This window comes from Salvelinus sp. IW2-2015, unplaced genomic scaffold (assembly GCF_002910315.2).
Source record: "Salvelinus sp. IW2-2015 unplaced genomic scaffold, ASM291031v2 Un_scaffold6829, whole genome shotgun sequence".
In the NCBI taxonomy this organism is placed as follows: domain Eukaryota; kingdom Metazoa; phylum Chordata; class Actinopteri; order Salmoniformes; family Salmonidae; genus Salvelinus; species Salvelinus sp. IW2-2015.
The window spans coordinates 1-11,133 of record NW_019948090.1 but is presented as its reverse complement, the minus strand read 5'-3'; the positions used below and the strand labels follow the sequence as shown (position 1 = coordinate 11,133).

The following is an 11,133-nucleotide window of genomic DNA, read 5'->3' as shown; positions in this document are numbered from 1 at the left end:
GCTCTCTCTCTCTCTCTCTCTCTCTCTGGTCTTCAACCCCCCTTTCTCCCAGTCTCTGCATCTCGCAGTAGCCTCTTTATCCTTGGGGATGTTCACCAATCTTTTCTGGGCTGTGCTGTATTAAAGGCATACCAACCAGCCTACAAAACACACAAACACACAGACCCCTTGAATTCTTCCACATTTGTTACGTTGCAGCCTTATTCTAAAATTGGTTAAAAACATTTTTTTCCCTCATCAGTCTACACACAATACCCCATAATGACAAATTGAAAATGTATTAACATTTACTGATGTTTATTAAAAATAAAAAGAGAAATACCGTATTTACATAAGTATTCATACCCTTTGCCATGGGAATCGAAATTGACCTCCGGTGCGTCCTGTTTCCATTGATCATCCTTGAGATGTTTCTACAACTTGAATGGAGTCCCCCTGTGTAAATTCAATTGATTGGACACGATTTGGAAAGGCACACACCTGTCTATATAAGGTCCCACAGTTGACAGTGCATGTCAGAGCAAAAACCAAGTCATGAGGTCGAAGGAGCTCCGAGACAGGATTGTGTTGAGGCACAGATCTGGGGAAGTGCCTTCATGGTAGAGTGGCCAGACAGAACCCACTCCTCAGTAAAAGGCACATGACAGCCCACATGGAGTTTGCCAAAAGGCACCTAAATGATTCTCAGACCACGAGAAAGAAGATTCTCTTGTCTGATGAAAACAAGATTGAACTCTTTGGCCTGAATGCCAAGCGTCACGTCTTTAGGAAACCAGGCACCATCCCTACGGTGAAGCATGGTGGTGGCAGCATCAGAGCTTGAGGATCTGCAGAGAAGAATGGGAGAAACTCCCCAAATACAGGTGTGCCATTCTTGTAGCGTCATATCCAAGAAGACTCAAGGCTGTAATCGCTGCCAAAGGTGCTTCAACAAAGTACCTAGTAAATGGTCTGAATACTTATGTAAATTTGATATTTCTGTTTTTTTCCCCTTATACATTTGCAAAAAAAAAAAAAAACGTTTTGCTTTGTTATTATGGGGTATTGTGATGTTATTATGGGGTGTTGTGATGTTATTATGGGGTGTTGTTTGTAGATTGATGAGGAAAAAAACAATTCAATCAATTCAACAATTTAATCTAATAATGCTGTAATATAACAAAATGTTGAAAAAGTCAAGGGGTCTGAATACTTTCTGAATGCACCGTATGTCTTGCTATACCTGTGAGGACTTTTTGGGGACCAACAATTGATTCCCATTCCAAATCCTATTTTCCCTAAACCTTAACCCTTACCCTAACCCTAAACTTAACCCCTAACCCCTAACCGTAAACCTAACCACTAACCCCTAGTCCTAAAATAGCCTTTTTACATGTGAGGATTGGCCGAATGTTCCTACTTATTTGAATTTTAGTTGGTTTACTATTCTTGTGAGGACTTTGGCTTACTACCAAGTGTAGTAACACACACACACACACAACACACACACACACACACACACACACACACACACACACACACACACACACATATACACACACACACAGTCTTTTGTGGATTGTCATCTTTGTTCCCTAAATGGCTGATGGGTCTTATTTAAATATAGGGTTTGGATGGTGGTTTTCATTGTTTTAGCTGAGGGGTTTGGCAACTGTTAAAAAGCAGATGTTTTTGTAGGTCAGAGGATTGTCGACAGACTCATAGTGCTGAGAGTGTTTTGAAAGAAAGTGAGAGTGTGTGTGTGTGTTTTGGTGTGTGTGTGTGTGTGTTTTGGTGTGTGTGACAGTTCTCTTTCCCCAGCATGTTATTATAAGTTCTCTCGGACATGTGAACTCCTCCCGTCCACCCTGCAGTCACCGAGGTGGAAAACGTAGAGTCATCATAACCCCATCTGCGGTTGCGCTCCTATCTCCACCAACATGGCATTTACCGGATCAGGGTTTCTCCCAGTACCCCGGATTGGAGCATATTTGTGGCCACTTATTTCAGAATAGCTCCCTCTTTTTCTGACAGAAACTAAGCACAACAGCAGGCCTATTTGACTCCCAGCTTGAGCCATATCTGGCCTGTTGTTTTTGACAGATATATCACGTATTTTCTTGTAGTTCAGGAACAGTACTACGATAGAGTGATCTGGTTTTAGATTCAGCTTCCCTGCAGTTTAATAGTGGTATGTTTTTTTGGTGTGTTTTGGTGATGCTGCTCTCCTCCTTCCACTAGCCATGCAATTATTTTGTTCCTTCCTTCTTGAACCAACCTCCTGGTTTTTCAAAAATGTGCAATTGAGTGTCCATAGAGTCCTCACACAATGATGTCATACCTCCTAAGGTTGCCTGGTTACTATGCATTCCTGTCATCTCCCTCTCCATCCAATCAATCTTTGCAATCAAATGGAAAATTAGTAGCCTGTTAGACCTAGAGGTCAAAGGTCAAGTTGTGGGATATGTGGCATGTATTTTGTGGTTGTAAATCCTTTCCTCCTTTGCCACAATCTCCCCTCTGCCACCTTGGCTAACATCTCTCTCCTTTCTTTTGTTGCAGGATGGAAGAGTGATGATGGGATGGATGTGAATATGGGCCAGTGGGCCTACACAGGCATGCGTGCCCCTCTCTTCTGCCTGGCCCTGTTGCTGCTGCTGCTCTCCCAGCCTGCTCCCTGCTCCTGCCAGGACACCCATGGTTCTCCCCAGGGCCCCGCCAACGGCCCTCCATTTCTCTTCACGCAGTCCGTCTATCATGCCACTGTCTACGAGAACTCCGCGGCGCGCACCTACGCCAACAGTAAAGTTAAAATGGGMATCCACYTGGMCCAGCGCTCCTGGGAAATCCGCTACAGGATCACCTCYGGGGATGAAGAAGGCTTCTTTAAAGCAGAGGAGTACRTRCTGGGAGATTTCTGCTTCTTACGCATAAGGACTAAAGGCGGCAACGCAGCCATCTTGAATCGAGAAATCCAGGAYAGCTACTTACTGACAGTGAAAGCCTMYGTCAAAGGGGAGGTTCTGGAGACCTGGACCAAAGTGACTGTCCAGGTCCTGGACATGAATGACCTCCGACCTCTATTCTCACCCACCACATACTCAGTCACCATCGCAGAAAGCACCCCCCTCAGGACTAGCATAGCACAAGTTACAGCCACTGACGCGGACGTCGGCTCTAACGGGGAATTTTACTACTTCTTTAAGGAGAAAATGGAGCTGTTCGCCGTGCACCCAACTAGCGGTGTGGTCTCCCTCAGCGGGAAACTGAACATTGAGGAGCAGAACCGATACGACCTAGAAATCCAGGCRGTGGACCGCGGGATGAAGTTGTATGGMAATAAYGGTGTGAGCAGTACRGCMAAGCTCTTTGTGCATGTAGAGCGTGTCAACGAGCATSTGCCRKTCATGAATGTGGTCACCCATGTCCCCTCGTGGTTRGACAAGGAYCCTGTGTATGCAGTGGTCACTGTGGAAGACCTGGACRAGGGGTTAAATGGAGAGATTGAGTCYKTGTTGTCTATAGTGGCCGGAGACCCTATGGAGCAGTTCACTCTGGAGAGGTCAGAGGGCAATGAGTTTGCTATCAAGGCGTCTGACCAAGTTGACTGGGAGAACTTCCCTTATGGATATAACCTCACWCTTCAGGCYAAGGACAAGGGTGCCCCRCAAAAGTTTTCTKCGGTMAGGGTTGTGMACATCATGGTGAAGAAACCACAGGCTGTGGAAGTGAAATTCAAACAGGAGTCATACGGAATTAGTCTCAATGAAATCTCACCCCCAGGCATGATCGTAGAGGTGGTGAAAATCACCCCTGAGCCAGACGATGCTGAATATATCCTGACCCCCTCGGCAGACTCCTMCTACTTCCGGATGAACACCCTAACAGGCGTGATCTCAACAACTCGCTGGTTCACGGAGGTCACCCAGGACGTGTTTGACGTCGAGGTGGTGGAGATGGACAGCGAGCTGAGGGTCAAAGTTYGGGTCTCCATYGAGGACGCCAACGACAACACACCAACTTTCACTCAGTCTTCGTACGAGGTGTTTGTCAACGAGAGCGTTCCCATGGGATCAACCGTGCTGACGGTGTCCGCTGTGGATGGTGATAGCGGGGAGAATGGATACATAACATACAGCATAGCCAGCCTTCAGCCCCTGCCCTTCAAAATCAACCAGTTCTCTGGMATCCTCACCACCACACAGGAGCTGGACTTTGAGTCCTCGTCTGAGAGCTAYGTGTTTGTGGTCAGGGCCTCTGACTGGGGTTCCCCCTACAGACGAGAGAGTGAAGTCAACGTAACTGTCCATCTGGAGAATGTGAACGACAACCAACCCTTATTCGAGAARGTGGCGTGCCAGGGASTRGTCTCTCGRGACTTMCCCAYCRAYGAGGTRATMACCACCATGTCTGCCATCGACATAGAYGAGCTRGAGCTGGTGAAGTACAAGATCCTGGAAGGGAATGAGAGRGGMTTCTTYGACYTGAACCCTGACTCAGGGGTCCTRACCCTACGGAGGTCYCTCTCCACTGCCAGTCCAAAAAATGGAATCTTCAGTTTGAAAATAACCGCCACAGATGGAGAGAACTTCTCCGAYCCRATGTTCGTGAACATYTCTATWGTYCATGGGAAATCTYYCCCMAAGARCTTCAACTGTAGGGAGACCAGAGTYGCCCAAAAGTTAGCTGAGAAATTACTAAATAAGTCCAAAGCTAGAACCAAGCCCAAGATCGAGGAAGGRTTCATTGACCTTTTCTCCGTCAACAGACAGACACCTCAGTTTGAYAAGGCCTTWCCCRCAGACATATCAGTGCRCGARGACCTMAAGGTCGGGTCCAGTGTCTTCAAGGTCAATGCCTATGACGGCGACACAGGTTTTAACGGTCAGATKTTGTAYGCCATCTCRGATGGAAACACAGACAGCTGTTTCACCATCGACATGGAGAGTGGGCTGATCAGYGTCTTCCTGCCCATGGACAGAGAGAAAAGAGACAGATACCTCCTCAACATCACTATCTACGACCTGGGCCTGCCACAGAAAACCGCTTGGCGTCTGCTCACCATCTACGTAGAAGATGCCAATGACAATGCACCTCARTTCCTGCAGGAGGGAGGCTATAGAACCKTCATTCCYGAAAACAYGGCCATCGGCACCGATGTCATTCAGGTTGAGGCCACTGAYAAAGACTTGGGGCCTAATGGAGARATTGTCTACTCCGTYYTGACCAGCACCACCCAGTTTGGCATCAACAGCTCCAACGGGATTGTGTATGTTGCCGGCCAGCTGGACAGGGAGTTCGTCTCCACCTTCAACTTGAAGATCGAGGCTCGTGACCGTGCAGAGAAAGGGAACCAGAAGTTTTCAGTCACCACTCTGAAGATCTCTCTAGACGACGTTAACGACTGCCCCCCAGCATTCATCCCCAGTGTCTACAACACCCGGGCCCTGGAGGAYCTGCCAGTGGGWACCGTGGTGGCCTGGCTCGAGACYCAGGACCCMGACCTTGGCCTGGGYGGCCAGGTTAGATACTCCCTGGCCAATGACTACAACGGGAAGTTTGAGGTGGACAAGGCCAGYGGGGCCATCCGWCTGACCAAGGAGCTGGACTACGAGACGCAACAGTTCTACAACCTCACGGTGAGAGCCAAGGATAAAGGGAGACCTGTCTCTCTCCTGTCTGTCACCTTCRTGGAACTAGAGGTGGTAGATGTTAACGAGAACCTCTACACTCCCTACTTCTCCCACTTCGCCCTCACGGGATCGGTGAAGGAGAGCGCCCGCATCGGGACCACCGTCCTCCAAGTCACGGCCCGGGATGACGATGATGGTAGAGATGGAGAAATCCAGTACTCTATCCGGGACGGGAGTGGACTGGGACGATTCGCCATCGACGAAGAGACGGGTAAGTGCAGATTGCCTTAAAAAAACCTGCTGTTGCATGTAATATCACAGTTTAGATTAGTCTTGGTAGTTGGTTTATTCTCTGGATTTATAGGCATTAACAATTGAACATAAAACAGATTACAACTCTGCGTTGTGTAGATATGTTAGATTTAATGTTGTGGTGCTAGAGCTACAATATCCCCTTTGACTGACTAATGCTGTGTGAGAGCCATGTGTGTTTAATGATGCTGGACTTTATAAATCCCATCTCGGCTGTGTGTGTGCGAGATGGAGAGAGAGACATGCTCCGGAGGCCAGTCCAGAGGCTGACAAAGAATCTAATTGTGGAGCGGCTGCCGCGTTTTGGGCTGAGGTGTTCTTAAGAAGGTTTGGAGCTGTGATTTATAAGCCCCAGTCTGGGAGATTGAATTACCACACTGATCTCTTTATTTACATTTAGTGCAGTTATGTCATTTTCGCCTGACCCAGACGTTTGGCTTCTCTCTGCCTTCTCCACCTAAACCGCCTGCCCCTCCTCTTATACTCGTCTCCAACTCTGGGCTGGAGCTCCGCCAGACCGTCCGGGGAAGCTTGACAGGCCCTTTGTGACATTCTGCTCCGAGTTATTCTAGGATTTTCCTGATTCTATTTATTTAAAGGCGGTTCGTGCCCGGCCGTGCGATCTGTCCTCTAGGAAGACGAGGAGGGGCAGAGTAGACCGGTTTATTTCCTATCTGAAGGGAGAGGAGGCGGCGTAGTGTCAAGAGGGAAGATTAGGGTTATTATGACCTTGGCCCACGGTGTGTGTTCTACCTCGTGTCCCTCCGCCCCACACACACACTATATAAATCCTACATGAATTATGGCCCAAGAGCAGTTTCCACTTAAAATGGGAAGGGCTTGGAGGAGAGGGAACAGGGGAGAAGAGAGGGGGAGCAGGGGGATAAGAGAGGGGGAGAAGTGGGAGAAGAAGCAGGAGATAGATTTTAAACAGCATCACCTCCGTGTCTGACGGAACGGTAAATTATCTTGATGGTTTCAAATTGCCTTTAGATCCCCAGCAAATGGCGCTCCGGGCCCAAGTAATCCTTCATCACACTCTAGGATCGTGTTGTGGAATGAGAATAAGAAAACAGGAGAGAGAGAGAGACACTCCAACCGACTCCTCCTTTAGTATTTCATGCAATTTAGCTGGAAACTGAAAAAGCCCAAAAGTGGTCCTCAAGCTCATTCGGAGTCTATATCTAAGGCCTAGATGTCTTTTAAATGTTACATTTTGGTTTTAGGGAGGAGTAGCCTAGCTCAGCATGTTTAGCAGTCTGACTCTTTTCTTGTCCTTCAGAGAAAAACTCATAAACTCATCCATTAAACTACTGCAGTTTTATAACTACTACTGTTTCTGCTTATAACAACAATATTCGTTTTAAGGTATTGATAATAACTGCCTCAGTGTGCAGCTGCCGGGTCGTGTTTTGCAGTTTGGTCTCAGCTGAATCGCACTCGGGGAATCGTCCCCAGACTTTTCCTCCGACACATTGTTGCGCTGGCTTCCGGGTTAAGCGGGCGGGTGTTAAGAAGCGTGGTTTGGTGGGTCAAGTTTTGGAGGACGCATGACTCAACCTTCGCCTCCCGAGACTGTTGGGGAGTTGCATTGATGAGACAAGATCACAATTGGGGCGATAAAGGGGGTAAAATAAAAATATAAAAGTAAATCTGTATGTATAATGTATACCAAACAAATAACATTGATTTAGAAGTTGAACAATCCATACAGCTCTATGCATAAGGACTACTTTTAACAATTTCTACCGAAACATGTACACAAACTAATTTAATGGAGAACCGTGCAGATGCAAACTTTGGTAACGGAATTACGTTTTCCAAAAACTATATAAATATCTGCTCAGAATTAATATTCAAAGATGTCTGCAGAAAGAATGGGGTGTCAGTTATGACATGACACCTTGAGTTTGAAAGGAAACAACTGGGTTATTGAAATACAGTAAGTCTAGTGGATTTATACACGGTTACAGAATTACCATATGAAGATACATCATGGGTCCATGAGCTGTACTACACAACAATGCATTATTCTGGATATGAGTTCCGTGTTTGCCATGGCGCCGTGAGGTCGCCTAGGCAGAGCTCCTGTAAATGTGTTCATCTTTTATTGTTTTAATGCTTTTTGCTTGCATTTTTTTAGAGACGTTTTAGCTTAAATAAATACTGATTATTTATACACTGAGTGTACAAAACATTATGAACACCTGCTCTTTCCATGACATATACTCACCAGGTGAATCCAGGTGAAAGCTATGACCCCTTATTGATGTCACTTGTTAAAGCCACTTCAATCAGTGTAGATGAAGTGGAGGTGACAGGTTAAAGAAGGATTTTTAAGCCTTTAGACAATTGAGACATGGATTGTGTATGTGTGCCAGTTAGAGGGTGAATGGGCAAGACAAAAGATTTAAGTGCCTTTGAACGGGGTATGGTAGTAGGTGCCAGGAGCACTGGTTTGTGTCAAAAACTGCAACGCTGCTGGGTTTTTCACGCTCAACAGTTTCCCGTGTGTATCAAGTATGGTCCGCCACCCAAAGTACATCCAGCCAACTTGACACAATTGTGGGAAGCATTGGAGTCAACATGGGCATGTATTTTTGTCAAGGTAACCCATAGGCTAGCTAGGTTTTGTTTTTATTTGAAACTGTAGATGGCACAGGCTAGGACATCACCGAGGCTTGTTGTAGTTTTGACTGGATTTCACTCTCCAAGGTTGGACCCAATAGTTGATGTAGACAACATGTAGCACCTACCTGGGTGAAGCCGACATCCGCTAGATTTCGCTAAGGCGCCAGAGACTCACTATACTATCTACCCACGGACTCCTCCGAAAAGCTGGGAATGGCAAGGGCTGGCTTGATGATCCAGACCTGTCTTATTGACTTGCCCCCCCCCCCCTCCCCACTCCTCTGGATGTGAACCACTGATTCCCTCGTACTCAAGCCTGCTTCAGGGCATCAGAGGACCTGAGAACAGTTTTTATTTTTTTTATTTCACCTTTATTTAACCAGGTAGGCTAGTTGAGAATAAGTTCTCATTTACAACTGCGACCTGGCCAAGATAAAGCAAAGCAGTTCGACACATACAACAACACAGAGTTACACATGGAATAAACAAACATACAGTCAATAATACAGTAGAAAAGTATATATACAGTGTGTGCAAATGCGGTAAGATAAGGGAGGTAAGGCATAAATAGGCCATGGTGGTGAAGTAATTACAATTGACCAATTAACACTGGAGTGATAGATGTGCAGAAGATGAATGTACAAGTAGAGATACTGGGTTTGCAAAGGAGCAAGATAAATAAATAAATACAGTATGGGGATGAGGTAGTTGGATGGGCTATTTACAGATGGGCTATGTACAGGTGCAGTGATCTGTGAGCTGCTCTGACAACTGGTGCTTAAAGCTAGTGAGGGAGATATGAGTCTCCAGCTTCAGTGATTTTTGCAAGTTTGTTCCAGTCCATTGGCAGCAGAGAACTGGAAGGAAAGGCAGCCAAAGGAGGAATTGGATTTGGGGGTGACCAGTGAGATATACCTGCTCGAGCGCGTGCTACGGGTGGGTGCTGCTATGGTGACCAGTGAGCTGAGATAAGGCGGGGCTTTACCTAGCAGAGACTTGTAGATGACCTGGAGCTAGTGGGTTTGGCGACGAGTATGAAGCGAGGGCCAGCCAATGAGAGCGTACATACAGGTTGCAGTGGTGGGTAGTATATGGGGCTTTGGTGACAAAACGGATGGCACTGTGATAGACTGCATCCAATTTGTTGAGTAGAGTGTTGGAGGCTATTTTGTAAATGACATCGCCGAAGTCGAGGATTGGTAGGGTGGTCAGTTTTTTGAGGGTATGTTTGGCAGAATGAGTGAAGGATGCTTTGTTAAGAAATAGGAAGCCGATTAGAGATTTAATTTTGGATTGGAGATGCTTAATGTGAGTCTGGAAGGAGAGTTTACAGTCTAGCCAGACACCTAGGTATTTGTAGTTGTCCACATATTTTAAGTCAGAACCGTTCAGAGTAGTGATGCTAGTCGGACGGGCGGGCAGGTGCGGGCAGCGATCGGTTGAACATTTAGTTTTACTTGCAGTTGGAGGCCACGGAAGGAGAGTTGTATGGCATTGAAACTCGTCTGGAGGTTAGTTAACACAGTGTCCAAAGAAGGGCCAGAAGTATACAGAATGGTGTCGTCTGCATAGAGGTGGATCAGAGAATCTCTAGCAGCAAGAGCGACATCATTGAGGTATAGAGAAAAGAGAGTTGGCCTGAGAATTGAACCCTGTGGCACCCCCATAGAGACTGCCAGAGGTCTGGACAACAGGCCCTCCGATTTGACACACTGAACTCTGTCTGAGAAGTAGTTGGTGAACCAGGCGAGGCCGTCATTTGAGAAACCAAGGCTGTTGAGTCTGCCGATAAGAATGTGGTGATTGCCAGAGTCGAAAGCCTTGGCCAGGTCGATGAATACGGCTGCACAGTATTGTTTCTTATCGATGGCGGTTATGATATCGTTTAGGACCTTGAGCGTGGCTGAGGTGCACCCATGATCAGCTCTGAAACCAGATTGCATAGCGGAGAAGGTACGATGGGATTCGAAATGGTCGGTGATCTGTTTGTTAACTTCGCTTTCGAAGACCTTAGAAAGGCAGGGTAGGATAGATATAGGTCTGTAGCAGTTTGGGTTTATTGTGTTTCCCCCTTTGAAGAGGGGGATGATCGCGGCAGCTTTCCAATCTTTGGGAATCTCAGACGATACGAAAGAGAGGTTGAACAGGCTAGTAATAGGGGTTGCAACAATTTCGGCAGATAATTTTAGAAAGAGAAGGTCCAGATTGCCTACCCCGGCTGATTTGTAGGGATCCAGATTTTGCAGCTCTATCAGAACATTAGCTATCTGGATTTGGGTGAAGAAGAAATGGGTGAGGCTTGGGAGTTGCTGTGGGGGGTGGAGAGCTGTTGACCGGGGTAGGGGTAGCCAAGTGGAAAGCATGGCCAGCCATAGAAAATTGCTTATTGAAATTCTCAATTATAGTGGATTTATCGGTGGTGAGAATGCCGATGGTGACAATAGCCTCAGTGCAGTGGGCAGCTGGGAGGAGGTGCTCTTATTCTCCATGGACTTTACAGTGTCCCAGAACTTTTTTGAGTTTGTGCTACAGGATGCAAATTTCTGCTTGAAAAATCTAGCCTTAGCTTTCCTAACTG

At 46.7% G+C, this 11,133-nt stretch overlaps 1 protein-coding gene across 1 annotated transcript; it reads left to right on the top strand.

Moving 5' to 3' along the window:
* Positions 1 to 2,539: 2,539 nt before the first annotated feature.
* LOC112079064 (protocadherin Fat 3-like) lies at positions 2,540 to 5,883 on the top strand (the record flags this gene model as incomplete). The annotated part of the gene is made up of 1 exon (XM_024145118.1): positions 2,540 to 5,883. A coding segment is annotated over exon 1 (3,322 nt), but the record flags the coding sequence as incomplete, so codon positions are not given.
* Between the last annotated feature and the right edge of the window lie 5,250 nt (positions 5,884 to 11,133).